General features: G+C 39.1%; 1 protein-coding gene across 5 annotated transcripts in view; it reads left to right on the forward strand.

The window, feature by feature from the left end:
* The first annotated feature begins 4,942 nt into the window (after window positions 1–4,942).
* CHEK1 (checkpoint kinase 1) overlaps window positions 4,943–18,727 on the forward strand; it is a 33,847-nt gene continuing 20,062 nt past the window's right edge. Inside the window, exons 1-8 of one of the 5 annotated variants that reach the window (XM_023208573.1) lie at window positions 5,223–6,097; window positions 6,844–6,928; window positions 7,698–7,921; window positions 9,286–9,350; window positions 9,440–9,509; window positions 13,151–13,339; window positions 15,498–15,602; window positions 17,517–17,612. In XM_023208573.1, coding sequence (XP_023064341.1) covers window positions 6,864–6,928; window positions 7,698–7,921; window positions 9,286–9,350; window positions 9,440–9,509; window positions 13,151–13,339; window positions 15,498–15,602; window positions 17,517–17,612 — 814 coding nt within the window. In that variant the 5' untranslated portion in view covers window positions 5,223–6,097; window positions 6,844–6,863. Of the gene's footprint in view, window positions 6,098–6,314; window positions 6,735–6,843; window positions 6,929–7,697; window positions 7,922–9,285; window positions 9,351–9,439; window positions 9,510–13,150; window positions 13,340–15,497; window positions 15,603–17,516; window positions 17,613–18,727 lie in introns of those variants that run through there. The other 4 variants (XM_023208574.1, XM_023208571.1, XM_023208577.1 and 1 more) reach the window with 4 other exon arrangements.

The raw sequence follows: 18,727 nt of genomic DNA on the forward strand, positions 1-18,727 counted from the left end.
TGTTGCTATCATGTCTCTGTTCTCAATGTCTCTTATCCTTAGATGCTCTCTGACTTTATAAATCAGCAGTTTTGAAGACTCAAGACAAACAGTGAAATTATTGGTTTATCAATGGAGAGGAAAACACTCTTGCAGCATTACATATAGAGCTTGATGGTCAGTAGGTGTTTTTGAATCAGCTTAAATATAATCGTACGTATCAATTTGAAATTGAACTTTTCAGCACTCTCACTTATTCATGACACAGGAATGACCCTTCACTCAAAACTCTTGTGGTTATTCAAAGGTGAGCTGCTTTTTCCCTTAGTCTTAGCCTATTTGTTGCTATTGTACATTGCTAACAAGTTTAATTACCTAATTTTGAAGCTCTTTCCAAATAAGATACAAATTAAAAAGGGAAGCATTGCTAGTAACAGGTCCCTAGAGAGCAGTGCCAGCCTGCCTGCAAGAAAAGAGAGGAGAAACTTCTTAAAAAGTTTTAAGCCTGGGCAACACAAGGAGATTGTTTCTATGAAAAATAAAAATTAGTCAGGTATGGTGGTATACACCTGTAGTCCCAGCTACTTGGGAAGATGAGACTGGAGGATCACTTGGGCCTGGGAGGTTGAGGCTACAGTAAACTGTGATTGTGCCACTGTACTCCAGTCTGGGCACTAGTGAAATCCTGTCTAAAAAATAAAAAAACTTAACTGGAAAGCACAGTGGTCCTTGAGGACATTTAATGTCAGGACAAAGAGCCTATGACGTATATCACTAATGTATATAAACCCTAAGTCATTAATAAAATAAAAGCTAACTGTTTAGTGTTAGCCATGTAAGGAAACAGGAGGAATTGCATAACTTTTAGATTAGTCATAGTGGTGCTCTTAAAGGATATACTGTTGTATATTTGTATAGCCAGGGCACTTAGCCTTCCAAACTAATTCATATACCATGTTCTTCAACTGTGGGTGAGGTTTTAGACTTAAGATTTGATTTACTGTATGTAAATACATTACTTGATTTATATAAAGAATTCATCTTTAGTGGAAGAGGTTATTCTGAATTATTTATCAATATGATTAATACCAGTTAGAAATTATTAATGATCTTCCTTTATACTATAAATAGGATAACCTTTTAACTTGTCTCTATAGTTGTTGCTCTGAGGATCTTAATTTTACTTTCTAGGCTACATGAAGCTATCTTTTTTAAAAGTGTACTTTTTCATTTTCACTGTTATTGTGCACTTAGTATAAAAAACTCAAATCTAGGCCAGGTGCAATGGCTCATGCCTGTAATCCCAGCACTTTGGGAGGCTGAAGTATGCAGATCACTTGAGCCTAGGAATTCAAGACCAGCCTGAGCAACATGGCAAAATCCCATCTCTACAAAAAATACAAAAACTAGCTGGGTATGGTGGCACGTGCCTATAGTCCCTGCTACATGGAAGGCTGAGGTGGGAAGATTCCTTGAGCCTGGGAGGTGGAGGTTGCAGTGAGCCAAGATCACGTGCACTCCAGCCTGGGAGAGAGAGTGAGACCCTGTCTTAAAAAAACAAAATAAAAACTCAATTCTAAAAGGCAGTAATGCTGTTTTCTACTCCCTAGTGGCAACCACTTTAAACTGTGATTCTCACATTACTTACTTTCAATACCGTAAATAATTGCTGTATTTTTCTATGTTTGGTATTTCAGTTTTAGGCATCATGTGTAGAATCTGTGGTAAGGAAACTGCAGAGTTAGCTTTTTCACCATCCGATTACTTCTATGAACAGACATATTTGTGCTATCTATTACAGTTCTTTTTTTTTTTTTTTTGAGATAGAGTCTCGCTCCCTATCGCCCAGACTGGATGCAGTGGCGTGATCTTGGCTTACTGCAGCCTCTGCCTCCCTGGTTCAAGCGATTCTCCTGCCTCAGCCTCCTGAGCAGCTGGGATTACAGGCGTGCGTCACCACGCCCGGCTAATTTTTGTATTTTTAGTAGAGACAGGGTTTCATGTTGGTCAGGCTGGTCTTGGACTCCTGACCCCATGATCCGCCTGCCTCAGCCCCCCAAAGTGCTGCGCGAGCCACCGCACCCGGCCGAAATTCTTTATGTTCCGTTTGGATTGGTTTACTCTCAAGGTTTGCTGCACACCTTTTGGGTTGATCTGTCTTTTCATTGTCACATTGTGTGTTAATCTCCTGACTTCTTTCTTGATTTATCACCTTTAAGTGCCTTCCTGAGAAAATGTGTGTGAGAGAAATTTCTTGAGAACTTTTCGTGTCTCTTGTCATACTCCATTGATAGGTTGGCTGGGTACAGAATTCCAGATTGGGAATGATTTTTCCTTAGGACTAGGAAAGCATTGACCTATCTTTCATATGTTGAGAAATGTAATGCTGTTCCAATTTTTTTTTTTTTTAATGTACCCATTCCTTCTCACCTTCAACCCAGACCTCTTAGGATCTTCTCTTTATAATGTTTTGAAATTTTCCCGATGTTGTGTCTTGAGTAAGTCACCTATTGTGCTGAGCAGTTTGGAATTTTATGTATGGAAAGTCAAGTTCCTCAGTTCTGGAAAATATTCTTACGTTATATATGCAAGATATTAAGAGAGGAAAGAGGATGGAAATCCCAACCCTCTTTCTTTCTGGAAAATAGTTATTTGGATGGTGGACTTCCTGAATTTATCTCCTAATAGTCTTATATTTTACTCTTCTATTTACTCTTCTTCCTTCTCAGAGATTTCCTCAACTTTATTTTCTAATCTATCTATTTAAAATAGCTTCCTTTTTTTCTTCTATATTTTCAGTGCCCAGAGGGGTTGGGTTTTTTGTCATTGTTTGACTATCCCTTTGTTTTGATGTCTTTCATATTAAAGACTTTCTCAAATTCTTGCTAGTCTGCTCCTCTTTAAGAGTGGGACCCTAGGCTGGGTACAGTGGATCACGCCTGTAATCCCAGCACTTTGGGAGGCTGAGGCAGGCAGATCACTTAAGGCCAGGAGTTCAGGACCAGTCTGGCAACGTGGCAAAACCCTGTCTATACTAAAAATACAAAAATTAACTGGGTATGGGGTACACACCTGTAATCCCAGCTACTGGGCATGAGAATTGCTTGAACCCAGGAGGCGGAGGTTGCAGTGAGCAGACATCATGCCACTGCACTCCAACCTGGGAGACAGCAAGACTCTGTCTCAAAAAAAAAAAAAAAAAAAAAAGGTGGGACCCAAAAAAGCTGATTGAAAAGTCTGTTTGTAGGGGTTGATAGGGATTAATAATGTGGGTTTCAGTCTACTGTGATCTGGCTGGGCTGTTACATTGGGAAATCCATGATACTGATATTTTAGATGTTTATCTTTTACATAGGTAAGATTCCCTTGAGAAGGCTTGCACATTCTCTTACTCAAGGATGTAAGCCAGGCAGTCAGCTTTCTGGGAGTAGAGTAGGGAAAGAAGTTTTAACAGGCTCAACCTTCAGTGGATAAAACTTAAAACTTAAACCCTCCATTTTCAGTAAGGTGCCCAAGCTTTTAATTGTGCCTAATGGTCTTCAGTTCACATACTATGCATTTACCCACTTAAATCTTACACGAGCTTTGGGGAGGGACAGTTCCTTGGTTACACAGAAAGGGAAGAGATACAGGGATCTATTTGCTTTTTATGTAGCCTTTAAACCTACCCCTTTTAGTCCCATTTTTACCTCCATCTTCAGTTACCTGGTGTCACCAGTCCAACTTGAGCTTTTTGAGAGTTCTGTGATGTTAATTCCACTTTCCGTTGCTAGCTTTGGGATTCATCTTCATTACCTTTCATCTAAAGGCGTTCTACTTTCCAAAATGTGACTCATACTGTTCTTATGGGTTCTTTTAAAAATTGGTATCCTTTACTATTAAAATGTTTTAGTAAGCTTTCAGAAGAGAATAGAGGCTATTTCCATATATTCTGTCTTTCACTGGTATTCTGCTGGAGTCTGTATATCTTATTTTTTTTCAGGCTAAAAAGACTCCATCAGACACAGGAAATTTGCAGGTCTTCCTCTTCTTCATATTCTTTGTTTTCAGCACACAGTGAGGAAACAAGATAAAATGGGATAAATGATCTAAAAACTTGCTTTTATTTTTATACCAGGCCCTGTGGCTCACTTCTGTAATACCAGCGACTTGGGATGCTGAGGTAGGAGGATCACTTGAACCCAGGAGTTCCAGGCTGCAGTGAGCTAAGACTGCCCAGTTGCACTCCAGCCTGGGTGACAGAGCAACACCCCCTGTCTCCAAAAACAACAAACTGTAAAAAGATTACATAAAGCCTAATCTGTGATGTCATGATTCAAAACTATACACATAAGCATTTTGAGAGCTTTTTCCTTGATTTTTGTTCCTGACTTTGCTTCTTTAAAAGAAATGTGTTTTTGTTGTTGGTTGTTTGTTGAGAGGGAGTCTTGCTCTGTCGCCCAGGCTGGAGTGCAGTGGCGCAATCTCGGCTCACTGCAGCCTCAGTTCCTGGTTAGCTGGGATTACAGGCACTCGCCATCACGCCCGGCTAATTTTTGTATTTTTAGTAGAGATGGGGGTTTCACCATGTTGGTCAGACTGGTTTTGAACTACTGACCTCAGGTGATCCACCTGCCTCGGCTTCCCAAAGTGTTGGGATTACAGGCGTGAGCCACCGGGCCGGCCTTGAGTAACATTTTATACTTGTTTTACTTTGTTACTATTATCATAATAGCTAGTTATGCTTAGTGTTTGTATGCGGCCCAGTCTTAAGAACTAAGAAAAAATATATATATAAAATATATAAACATAAATATATATATTTATTTATTTTTCCTACGGAATCATGCTGTTGCCCAGGCTGGAGTGCAGTTGTGCTATCATAGCTCACTAACCTCTAACTCCTGGACTCAAAACGATTGCTCTGCCTAGGCCTCCCAAGTAGCTAGGGCTACAGGGACACACCACCAAGCCCAACTAATTCCTAAAATTTATTTGTAGAGATGGGGGTCTCCCTATGTTCCCCAGGCTGGTCCTGAACTCCTGGCCTCAAGCCATTCTCCTGCCTTGCCTTCCCAAAGCGCTGGAATTAAAGGCAGGAGCCACTGCGCCCGGCCAGTGCTGGAGAATGTAATGGAGATGATCCTGCCTATCCTTGAGTTCCAGTCTAGTTTACTGTCAGAGAATACTTATTTCAATTTTTCCTATTTTGTTCTCGAGTCTCTTTCCTCAGATTTACTTTTCTATTTAAATGACGTTCCCGGCTTTTAAATTTGCATTGTAAAATTTATTTTGGCTCCCCCGCCTGTTTTTTGCACATTAAAAATGAAAACGTTTGTAGAACTAAGCTAAGCAGATGGTTTTCCTGCAAAAATATTGGGCTGAACTAAAGCATTGCTTTGGAGCTGGTTCACAGAAAAAAATGCAAAACTGGTTATCCCGACTTCAAGCTCCAAAATAAACTGCTTTCTTTCTCCGGGAAGTTTTCCCCGCCACACACACTTGACCGCGTGGCCAGTCCTTTCGATGCCTCTCGCTCCCAACACGGAGTTCCTCTCATTTCTTCAGTCAGCTCTCAGCTGCTGCTGCTAGTTTCTCGGCTTCAGCACCACGGGCACAGCACTCTGAAGTTTACAAAGCACTCTGCAGCACTGACTGTGATCCTCACAGTGCTGTCCGGTGGCCTCACGCAGGTGGTAGTGCAGCTTTTCAGGCCTAGAGCTGCCAGGAGCTAAGCCCGCAGACCCGCCGGGAAGCGCAGCGCGGACGGTCGCGCGACCCTGCGGCATGGAGGCCTGGGCTTCACCCAGAGGCGCTCGAGCACCGCCCAGCCGAGCCTCACACCGCATGCCACTTCATATTTGGGCCCAGAGCTCAAATCGCACCGATGCAATCCGCCGGCCTTAAACCTATTCAGCCAGAATCTCTCCCCGACTGTAAAGCAACTCTGGGCGGGAGCGGCAACCTGTCGGCATCAGTCTTTTGGAGCCGCCCACATTCAGAGAGGCAGGACCCGGGAACGCGCGCTGTCTTGCTTTACGGCACGGGTGCGCGAGTTTGCGGCAGCGTGACGCCAGCAAGTTTTGGCGGGAAAAGCGCTGCATTTGGATTCCTGCAGTGGTGGGCAAAGGACAGTCCGGTGAGTAGGGGCGGCCGGTAGAGCAGGAAAGGCTTCTAAAGAAGGAGTTCGGGGTCTAGATTAGTGAGGGAGGGCACGGTGGGAGAAAGTTAGCATTGACTAGCGCAGGGGATTGGAGACACTCCTGCGGAGGGGCGGTTTCGGAGGGTGGAGGAATGGTACCAGGAGATTCCCGTTGTAGGGGGGTGGGCAGGAGGAACTAACACGCTGCTAGCTGAGAACCCCAAGGAAGGGTCCCAGCCCTTCCTTCCGCCTCTCGGGGCAGTTTGGCCCCGCCCCGGCCTCTGGGACGGGTGGGGGTGTGGATGGGGATGGGAATTGGAACTGAGCAATTGGGAGGAGGCGCTGCCGCAGGCGTCTTCTGCCCTGTTCCGCTCCCTCTATCCCCTTCCTTTTTTCCCCAGAGCTCCACCTCTCCCTCCTCCTCCCCTTCCCCCAGTCGTTCACCGGAAAGCATTTGTCTCCCACCTCTTCACCACAACGATTAATTTCCTCTGAGGCCTGAGGAGGGCAGAATTTCAACCTTCGGTGTGCGTGGGAATGGCGATTGTGATTTACACGACAAAATGGCCAAGTTTAGAATTAGTTGTTCGTGGTTGAAAGACTTGGATAAATGTGGATGAGATATAAGGGGAAGGCAAGAGCTGTTATTTTTCGTGGGGAATCCTGGGGAGAGGCGAGGCGCAGTGGCTTCACAGGTGATCTTAACTCGCTCTCCATCTTTTCTGGATTCCTGCCTTTTACAGCCGAGGTGCCCGGCGGAGTCATGGCAGTGCCCTTTGTGGAAGACTGGGACTTGGTGCAAACCCTGGGAGAAGGTGCCTATGGAGAGTGAGTTCTTTTAACCTTGCCTTCGTTTTCTGAGTGCATATTCATTGTTTTGGAGTCTCATACTCTGGTGATTTAGAGAGTAGATGTTTGAGATCCAAAATTTTTGGCAACTGAAGTTACACAGTCTTTTGCTAGGATTAATATTTTTTTCCTTCCCTTTTAAAAAAAAAGTTTTCTTTGTAAAGAGCTGGAAAGGACACGAAGTTACTGTTTTCGTGCCCACACATTGCTTCTCAGGGTTTAAGCATCGTGATTAATGAGCAAATGAGCAGACTCTGGAGATTGCCTGGTTTCAGATCCTTGCTCTGTCACTTACTGGTCATTGTTTAGTGATCTTAGGCAAGCTTCCTAATGTCATTGTGTACCTCTCCTTCACCACCGTTAGGGTGGCAATAATAGTATCTACCCCATAGGAGCTTAGGACAGTCAATTACACAAGCACATATAATATGGGATTAATGCTCTTAAAAGTATGTGAGTAGAACATGTATATATGTGATGTGGCTTAGAATTACCTCAGTCTATTTTATGAAGCGTTTATTAAATGACTTGTGTGACAGCATAATGACGTGTTTGGAGGGTTAGCTATTGTATTTCACATTTTAGAAAGGAGTAGTGTCTGTTGAGAACATAGCAGAAACCACTTCCTTGGTTTCTCCTTTGTGGAAAAAGTAATAAAGGTAAAATAGTTTTGGATGCGTCATGTTTAATCTTTGGAAGTTTTAGAAGAAATGGAATTCTGTAATGTTAAAACTTTTTTCCTTTTTAGAGTTCAACTTGCTGTGAATAGAGTAACTGAAGAAGCAGTCGCAGTGAAGATTGTAGATATGAAGCGTGCCGTAGACTGTCCAGAAAATATTAAGAAAGAGATCTGTATCAATAAAATGCTAAATCATGAAAATGTAGTAAAATTCTATGGTCACAGGAGAGAAGGCAATATCCAATATTTATTTCTGGAGTACTGTAGTGGAGGAGAGCTTTTTGACAGAATAGGTATGGAAGAAATTTAAGATAATTATTTTAAACAAGTTTTTAAATTTGTTTTTTAAATCTTGGGCATGCTATTTGGTCGTTGTCCTTTCAAAATTGCTCATGCAACAGTGAAATTGGAATAAATTATCTGTAAAAAATGTTTCCCACTGGTATTAATATATAAAAGCATATATAGAGTCAATGAAAGAAAACTTCTTTCCCAAGTTATATAAGTGATTTTGATTTAAGATTGGTGTCTAACAGACTTTAAGAGTGACAAAATGTAGTTTTATGGTACATCATAAATGCAGTGTATCCTAAATGCAATGTATTACCTACACAATTTTTTCTTTGTAGACATTCTAGTTATATGAAATCATTGTATACATTTACAGATCTAAAATAGCATGCTGTTTCCTCTTGGTTTACATGAAATAATTGAGAATTTTCTAGGATTGCTTTTTGTATATTAAGTAAATTCTATGTTTGCTGTTAATACTTAAACGTAGAATCAAAGGACCGGTATTTCAGAACACTGAGAAGTACATAAAATAAATCTGGATGTAAATTTATAATTTAAAGTTATTGTATTAACAGTTAAAAACTGATAAAGAGGTACTAGGATCTCCAGTGTGACTCAGGAGAGAGTTGAGGGTAAAAGAAATGGAGTTAATGAGAAAGATCAAAATATAAAAAGATAACTGATAAAAGAATTTTCATAATGAAACTGTGTTTCATGAAGGACCACAGGCATTCGTGGTTTTGTACTGTGAGACTATATGAAGTTTAAATCTGAGCCAGGTGTGGTGGTACATGCCTGTAATCCTAGCTACTCAGGAGGCAGGAGAATTGCTTGAGCTCAAGAGTTCCAGGTTACCGTGAGTTATGATCTCACACCAGGGCACTCCAGCCTGGGTGAAAGAGCAAGACCCTATCTCTAAAAAAAGTTAAATAATAAAAGAAGTATAATCTCTCAAATATTTAGTGAAATTGGCTTAGATTTGCCCAGACTTCCCCTTTGGCATTATATTTCAGGAATGAGGAAAATAATTAGCATAGCATTTAGAAGAAATAGGGGAGAATTTGAAGGTTACTGAATCAGGGTTAGTATAAGAGGAAGCAGGGGCTTTCAAGGCATGGCTTACATTCTTGATTTGGATATTGGTTTTTCTCTTTATAATTTTTCTGTAATACTACTTTTGCCATCTAACAGAGGTAAATGTGAGTTAAGCCCTCTATGTGTTAGTGGACTCCTGAATCTTTTTTTGGCATTTGCTTCTGTTTGCCTAAGTATATTTGTAAATGTCTAAGCTTCAAATTAAGAAGCTATGTGGTTGCTACCTGATTATATTTAGTCAATAAACTTACTTTGATATTTGTTTTAGAGCCAGACATAGGCATGCCTGAACAAGATGCTCAGAGGTTCTTCCATCAACTCATGGCAGGAGTGGTAGGTATAGTTGTCCATGTCCCTTTTGCTTAAAATTAGTATGAATACATTACCAAATTCTAGTGTGTTTCCCTCTGCATCCCTCTTAGGTTTATCTGCATGGTATTGGAATAACTCACAGGGATATTAAACCAGAAAATCTTCTGTTGGATGAAAGGGGTAAGTTTAGCATTTTATCACTGGTACCTAAGTTATTTTAATATAGCCATACAAGGCAAAATCAAGTCTTTTGCATTACTGGAATTTCAAGACAAAATCTGAAAAATCAAGGAAATTTTGGAGACTTAGTATATTTGGAAATCACAAGTCTCATTATGCAATACAATTGCGGATCAGGTAGAGAAACCTGACCTAGGTGCAAGCCTAGCTCACTGTATGTATAAGAATAATTTTTTTTTTTTTTTTTTGGATACAGGATCTCACTCTGTCGCCCAGTCTGGAGTACACTGTATTATCAGGGCTTACTGCTGCCTTGACCTCCTAGGCTCAAGCGATCCTACCACCTTAGCTTCCCGAGTAGCTAGGACCAGCTACAGGCAGGTGCCACCATGCCTGACTAATGTTTAATTTTTTGTAGAGATGGAGTTTTCTTTTGTTGCTCAGGCTAGTCTTGAACTCCTGGACTCAAGCAGTTTACTGGCCTTAGCCTCCCAAAGTTTTGGGATTATAGACATGAGCCACCATGCCTGGCCAAGAATAGTTTAAAATAATTCTTTAATGCATTAATAAAGGGAAGTTCCTGTGGAATACCCTGGACCTTAGTCTTGTCCTGTTCACTCTTTTTTTATGTATGACTTGGATAAATAGATAAGAAATTTAGTTATATTTTCTGGATGTCATCAAATTGAGAAGGATGAATAGCAAAAGCTTTAGCTTGTAGGGTCAGAATCAAAAAAGAAATGTCAGTTTTTGTCTGGTTTGATGTTTTATTCTTAGTATTAGAATAGTGCTTAACAAATGGTTGGCTTTCTTTTTTTTGAAACAGAGTCTTGCTCTGTTGCCCAGGCTGGAGTGCAGAGACACGATCTCGGCTCACTGTAACCACTGCCTCCCCGGTTCAGGTGATTCTCGTGATTTAGGCCCCTGAGTAGCTGGGATTACAAGCCTGAGCCACCACACCTGGCTCATTTTTATATTTTTAGTAGAGACAGGGTTTTGTCATGTTGGCCAGGCTGGTCTCGAGCTCCTGGCCTCAAGTGATCCGCCTCCCTTGGCCTCCCAGAGTTCTGGGATTATAGGTGTGAGCCACCGCACCCAACCTATACATGCTATTTTCTTATGTGCATATGGATTTTACTTTTTACCCCTTTACATTGAGTTTCTATAACATAAAAATCTTTATTTAAAACTTTAAAAATTCAGATACACAAAAATTCTTATGTATAATATTATAATGTAAATAGATATGTATCAATCCACCTGGTTTAAAAAGACAACATTATTTGTATATAAGGATGCTCACAGTGGCGATGTTTTTAATATAGCAGAAAACTAAATAACCCAAATGCCTATCAACAATAAATTATGAAATGGATGCCTTATATCTACAAGCAGTGACATGGATGAATTTCAGGTATATAATGATGTAGAGCAAAAAGAGACAGTTGCAAAAGAATTCATATGGTCTGATTCTATTTATACACAGTTCAAAAATATGTAAAACCTAGTATATTGTTTGAGGATGTAAACATGGAGGAAAAAAACACGTAGAAAAGCAAGGGTGTTGTAGTAAAACCAAATTCAGAATGGTGGTTACCTCTAAGAAGGTAAGGGAGGGAATGTATGTAAGGAAGTATTTACAGATTTCGAAGGAAATAGAACATTGTTTTTCTAAAGTGAGTGGGTGTTTATTACACTGTTATTCTTTATATCTTGTATTAATATATAAGATATAATTCTTTGTTTCTGTTTAATATTTAGGAGTCTTTTTAAAAAGGAAATAAAATGTTACCAGTATTTAATGCCCTCCTGTTTATTTCATCACAAATATATTCTTCCTTTCTTTTTCTAAGAGCTAAACATACTCCTAAATTTAAATTTTATTATGTGCAATTCTGTAACATAGCTCAGTATTACATTGCAGACGTAACAAAACGAAGTCCAAAAAATATTTTAGTCATCCATTAGTATTTTAAGTGATTACTACTCATAAGTAATTTGGAACTCAATCTTGGTGGTTTGTCCAGATGGTGTCATATTTAACTATTAAAAAGATAACTGGGTGCAGTTGCTCATGCCGGTAATCCCAACACTTTGGGAGGCTGGCGTGGGAAGATTACTTCATCCTAGAAGTTTGAGACCAACCTAGACAACATAGACCCTGTCTTTATGAAAATTTTTTTTAAAAATTAGGCATGGTGGTATACACCTGGAGTCCTAGCTACTTGGGAGGCTGCAGCAGGAGGATTGATCACTTCAACCTAGGAGGGCAAGGTTGCAGTAAGCCGTGATCACACCGCTACACTCTAGCCTGAACAGCAGAGTGAGACCCTTTCTCAAAAAAAAAAAAAAAAAAAAAAGGATAGTCACAGTAGCTACCTCCTCAGTCAGATAGAGGTAAACATTTCATTGGTTTACATATTGTGTGAATGTACTTGATTTTTAAAGAATCAGTCCCCTATTTTGAGACATTTAAGTTGCTTCTGACTTAAAAAATAAAATAGGACAGTGATGACTTTTATCAATTTGTGTAAAGGGCCAATATAAAAATTGGGTCATGCTATAATATTTTTTATGCCGTTAGCCTTTTTGTCCCACTTACACACTATTTCGTGTCAGTATGTATAGATATACCTTGTTGATTTTTTTCAAAACCTACCTCCACATTTTCCATTGTGCAAACGTATTGTAAGATTTAGTCATTTATTGATGGACATTTATTTACAAATAATATTGCTATGGATATTATGTTTGTGAATTTGCGGGATTATTTCTATTGATATAGAAGTGGGAATTGCTAGTTCAAAGAGTGAATGTTTCACATTTTAGTATGTTTTGCCAGATTGCCCTCTGATAATAGAAGGCCTTTTCTAACTCTTAAGACTGGGTTAGATTCCTTTGCTCTAAGATCTTGTAGTGCTCTATATTTTTATAACCTTCATAACAGTCTTCTATTGTCAGTCTTCACTGATTTATCTGCTACCTGCATTGGCTGGCATAGTGTCTGTCACTAAGTTATAGTAGATATTCACTAAATATAAGTTAAGTCCTGCCTGCAGTTTTTGTGTGTTGAAGATGGGAAGTTAGGGTGTATGTTTGGTCTTCTGAATTTTTTTTTGTACAGAATTTTTCCTCTTTTTTTCAGACTCCGTACTTTGAAAAAGAAAAAAATTATTGTGGTTTGTTAAATTTTGGTTTGTCTTCACACATTTTCTTCTGCCAGCTGGGTTTGTTTGCTGCTGAGAAAGTTGTGCCTAACATATTACTGATGTTTCCTTCCTGCCTTCCACCCTGCCTGATGAAGGGCCTTGCTTTGCTTTCAGCTCAGGTTTAGAGTGCTCTTTTCCTGAAGGGCAGCACCTTCTGACTCCAACCTCTTGCTTTAATCTGGTGCAGACTGCTTTGCATGTTGATTATACTTCTTTTAAGTTAATAGAAGAGATGAGGCCTCTTTCTACCTTTAGCATAGATGATGATATATATATTTTTTTAATTTGGTCTATTTTGCTTATTTTAAGAGAAGTTCTACAAACCTTAAGTAACACCAGTGATTTTTTTTTTCCAATAAAACTTAATTCCTGTAAGTATATCTGTTTGCAAAACATTTTTATTCAGTGCCGTCTTTTTTTCTTTTGGTTTAGATAACCTCAAAATCTCAGACTTTGGCTTGGCAACAGTATTTCGGTATAATAATCGTGAGCGTTTGTTGAACAAGATGTGTGGTACTTTACCATACGTTGCTCCAGAACTTCTGAAGAGAAGAGAATTTCATGCAGAACCGGTTGATGTTTGGTCTTGTGGAATAGTACTTACTGCAATGCTCGCTGGAGGTAAGAGCTCTTTAATCATGGTAAAATTCCTATAAAAAGTCAGATTAGTTATACTGAAATAAATGAAATAAACCAAGGAATTCATATTTATATAATAGTTTTTGTTTTCTTTTTTAAGAGACAGGGTCTCATTCTGCTGTCCAAACCCCGGAGTACAGGGAGCTATTATAGCTCACTGCAGCCTCAGACTTCTAGGCTCAAGCAATCCTCTGGCCTCACTCTTCCAAGTAGCTAGGACCAGTGGTGCTTGCCACAAGACATCTGGCTAAGTTTTTAAAAAGTATTGTAGAGATGGGGTCTTGCTGTGTTGTCCAGGCTGGTGTTAAACACCTGGTCTCAAGCAAACCTTCTGTCTTGACCTCCAAACTGTTAGGATTAAAGGCATGAGCCATGGCACCCAGCTTCTATAGTAGTATTTTAATAGTCTCTTGATCAGTTTAGGTTGCTGTAACAAAGTATCATAGACTGCATAGCTTATAAACAACAAATTTATTTCTCACAGTTCTGGAGGCTGAAAGTATGATATTAGGAGTGCCAACCTGGTCATGTTTCAGTGAGGGCCCTCTTCCTGATTTGCAGATGGCTATATTCCTGTGCTCTCTCATGGTGGACAGCCAAGAGAGCAGAAGCAGGTCCTATTGCTTTTTTTTTTTTTTTTTTTTTTTAAAGACCAGAGTCTTGCTCTGTCACCCAGGCTGGAGTGCAGTGGTGCGATCTCAGCTCACTGCAACCTCTACCTCCTAGGTTCTAGCAGTTCTCCTGTCCCAGCCTCCTGAGTAACTGGGATTACCGGCATGCATCATCAACCCCAGCTGATTTTTGTATTTTGACTGGAGACAGGGTTTCACCGTGTTGGCCAGGCTGGTCTCAAACTCCTGATCTCAAGTGATCCACCCACCTCAGCCTCCCAAAGTGCTGTTTTTTGTTTTTTTGTTTTTTTAAAATGACCAGATATTGTGAGACATTGTGTCTGTTTTTTGTTTTGTTTTGTTTTTTGTTTTGAGACAGGGTCTCACTCTGTTGCCCAGGCTGGAGTGCAGTGGCACACAAGGCTCCCTGCAGCTTTGACCTCCCAGGCTCAAGCGATCCTCCCACCTCAGTCCCCTCAGTATCTGGGACTACAGGCGTGCACCACCATGCCTGGCTTATTTTTTGTGTGTGTGTGTTTTTTTTTTTAAGACAGTCTTGCCATGGTACCCAGGCTGGTCTTGAACTCCTGGGCTCAAGCAATCTGCCTACCTTGGCCTTCCAAAGTGCTGGGATTACGTAATTAGTGCCCTATGAAGGCACAATATTGGCCGGGCACACGAGCCCTTATTAGACACTAATAAAGTCTTAATAAGAGCACTAATACCATTTTTTGAGGGGTCCCATCCCCAGGACCTAATTACCTCTCAAAGGCCCCACCTCCAAATGCCATTGCATTGTGAGTTAGGATTTCAGCATGACTTGAGGGGGACACAAATATTTATTATATTGCAAATAGTAACTTACTTATAATCTCAAAGATTTTTTAAGATGAGGCATGCATAGTTACGAAATTTCACAACACTTATCTCTCCTATGAATCACGTAAACATTTTTGAAAACAAGACTAGGGCAAGAAGTGATTCATCTGTTTTTTTTTTTATTATTTTATTTTTTGAGACAAAGCCTTGCTCTGTCGCCCAGGCTGCAGTGCAGTGGTGTGATCTTGGCTCACTGCAGCCTTGACCTCTCAGGTTCAAGTGATCCTCTCACTTTAGCCTCCTCAGGAGCCAGGACTATAGATGCACACCACCACGACCAGCTAATTTTATTTATTTTTTGTAGAGATAGGGTCTCACTATGTTTCCCAGGCTGGTCTCAAACTCCTGGGCTAAGCAATCCTTCTGCCTCAGCCTCCCAAAGTGCTGTGATTACAGGCCTGAGCTACCATGCCTGCTCTGATTCATCTATCTTTGAAGTGCTTCTAAAGTTTCTAAGTTGGGATTCTCTTTTTTTTTTTTGAAACAGAGTCTTGCTCTGTCACCCAGGCTGGAGTGCAGTGGCCAAGTTGGGATTCTTAGTTTGAAAACCATACTGAATTAATTCAAAGGAAACTTTTCATGGATTTATATTACTATTTTTCCTTGAAATCTGAACATTAAGAAAAAACTGAGACTTGCTTTGTTTTTAGAATTGCCATGGGACCAACCCAGTGACAGCTGTCAGGAATATTCTGACTGGAAAGAAAAAAAAACATACCTCAACCCTTGGAAAAAAATCGATTCTGCCCCTCTAGGTAACTGGATTATCTTGAGTGAAAGAGTACTCATTTCTTAAAGTCTTGTGCTATTTGAATTTTTTGTTATTTTTTTGTTTTAAACTTATAAATAATTCATGAATCTTGTAGATAAATTAGTAACTGTAAGTAAAAATTAAGGAAAAAATAACTCTTTAGTTCCAGAACTCTGCCATAGATTTTTAAAAATATTTTGGAGAGTGTATATTCAGAGCAGCTTGAATCTGTGCTCTTAGGTGGCTTTTTACTTAAAAAAAAAAAAAAGTTTTCACATGTGCTATACTTTGTTACAAATACACTCATTTGTTGCTTAATTATAGGGATGCACTCTAACAATTGTTTCATTAGGTGAGTTCATCATTGTGTGAACATCATAGAGTATACTTACATAAATCTAGACAGTACAGCTTACTATAAATCTAGCTATATGGTATAGCCTATTGGTCCCAGGCTGCAAACCTCTATAGCGTGTTACTCTATTGAGTACTGTAAGGAATTGTAACATAATGATATTTGTGTATCTAAATATAGGAAAAGTATAGTAAAAATACAGTGTTATAATCTAATGGGACTGTCTGTTATACATGTGGTCCATTCTTGACTGAAACATCATTAATGTGGCCCATGAGTATGTAAAATGAATATATGTGTATTATTTATATGTGTTTTTATACAAAATGAGATCACACTATTATTTTGTAACTGTTTTTGGTTTTAATGTGCAGTGAACATTCTTCCACGACTATAATTGTAGGTCTACATCGTTTTAAAGGCTGTGATGATATTCTGCCATGTGCATATGCCTTACGATACTCTTTTAATCACTTTGTTGGAGATTTTTCTAAATTTTCACAGATACAAAAGAGATATAAGTATCTGTGTAACTTAATCATGACACATACCCTTAAATTGTTCATTGAAATCCCCAGAAGCAAAATTGCAGCATCAAAGATGTAGTTTTTATTATTATGGCTTATTTTGTCAAATTGCTTCCTGAAAGTTCGAACCATTTCATCACAGTCTCATCAATTTACATTAAAAAAAGAAAAACTAACAGGCCTTTAAATGATAGTCTTTTATTTTTATTTTAAATTTAATACTAATGAAGTTGTATACACTTTATGTGTTAGTTTTTTGTCTATTTTGCTCATTTTTGTCAAGCATATTGTTTTTCTTACCAGTTCGAAGTTTTTTTTTTTTTGTAACATATTGACCTTTGCACTTGTTACAAATACTTTTCACAATTTATCATTTATTTTCATTTTGTTTTGCTATATTGACATTCAAATCTATTATCTTGTCCTTTGTGGTCCCTGACTGTAATGTCTTTGGAAAGGTCTTTTACCTCTACTATTTAAAAGTTCCCTATTTTTTCATTTAATGGTTTTATGGCTTCATTTTTACATTTAAATCTTTGGTCCGTTAGGAAATAATTTGATGTAGGGAGATATATGAATTTTTCCTCAAGAAAATCAAGATACCTTAGGATAGTTAGATTACTGTCTCTTTAAAAGTTATTGGTAAGTAAATGTTCATTATAAAACTGAATAAGGAGGTCACATGAGAACATGACATTGAAGTAATGAAATTCAGTATTGAAAATGGATAAGGGGGTTTCTGTATCTTTTTGTTAATCTTGTCACATGAGGAGAAACATTTCCACCTGGCTCTTGTTCTCAGTTGCAAACAATTGAGAATCAGATCAAGGGAAGACTATTCCAAGATATAGACAGCAGCAGAGAAAAACTGCATGAAATTAAAGCAATAATTTAGTAGCTTTAATTCTTTCTCTTCCCCAGAAAATAATATTTAGACATAAGTAGGCCAAGAGAAAATGTGTTTCTTACCGCAAGCCATAGGCTTCTCGAATCTCCATGACTCTTTCATGAATGTTGTCTTAATGTTTGTTTTTAGCTCTGCTGCATAAAATCCTAGTTGAGAATCCATCAGCAAGAATTACCATTCCAGACATCAAAAAAGATAGATGGTACAACAAACCCCTCAAGAAAGGTAATATCCTTAAACTACATGTTTGTTTTTCTGTGGAAAAAAGGTAGTTGCAAAGTCATTATCACAAGTCAACAACACATGATGGCTATGATCTCTGTCCTCATGGAGATTATAATGTCTAGTAGGAAAAAAATATAAAAATAATTTTGTTTATTAATAATTATAAAAGGGAAAGTCAGGGTACTAGAGCTAAGTGTTTGACCAAGTCTATGGGACAGGGAAGACTTTTCTTCCTGAAGAAATTACATTAAATCTAAGATTTGAAGATTAAAGGGAAGCTAGCCAGGCAAAGTAAGTGGCAGATTTGATTCTGAACAGGGGAAGCAGTATTTGAAAACTCTTAGATTTTTGAAAGTCTGATGCATTTGAGAAACTTGAAAGATCAGTATGGCACGAGCCATGTCTGCTGTGTTCATCATTGTATTGTCAGTGCTTAGCACAGTATATGGTGCACCACAGGCACTCATTAAATATTCGTTGAGTGAATGAGTGAACAGGCAAGTGGGAGAGGAAGAGAGGTTTGAGATGAGGACAGAGAGGTCGCTAGTGGCCCGTTTGTGGAAGAAGACCTTGTAAGCCATGTTAAGGATTTGGGGCTTTAACTTAAGACCACTGGGGAGACCTTTGGGAGATTTTAAGCAAGAATATGACATAGTCATATCTTTGTTTTAAAAATATCTCTCTGATGACCTTCCCCCCGCCCCCATTGTTTTTTATGAATAGGGAAAGATTCAGGGTACTGTAGGTTTTTCTGCTAGTTGTCTAGTTGTGGTAAGATGGTGGCTTGGAGTAGGTTAGGGCAGTGGTATTGGAGAAATGAGATGATACCAAAGAAATTTAAGAACTAGTATTGATAGGACTGTTAGGCTGTGAATGGGAGGAGAGAGGACAATGACTAGAGATTATGAATGAGAAACATTCAGAGAGTTATTAAAGAAGAATTAATGTTTAACTCTGTCCTCATGGACAGAAAAGAGTTAATGTTTAAAAATTCACTCTTCTTTAATACCTCTCTTCATGTTTCTTTCTCGTTGTTCTAACTTAAAGTCCAATTCTCCCCTGAGGACACTGCTTCCTCTGAAGTGGTAGGTATTTTCTTTCCCATACCCTCATGT

This window comes from Piliocolobus tephrosceles, chromosome 13 (assembly GCF_002776525.5).
Source record: "Piliocolobus tephrosceles isolate RC106 chromosome 13, ASM277652v3, whole genome shotgun sequence".
NCBI lineage: Eukaryota > Metazoa > Chordata > Mammalia > Primates > Cercopithecidae > Piliocolobus > Piliocolobus tephrosceles.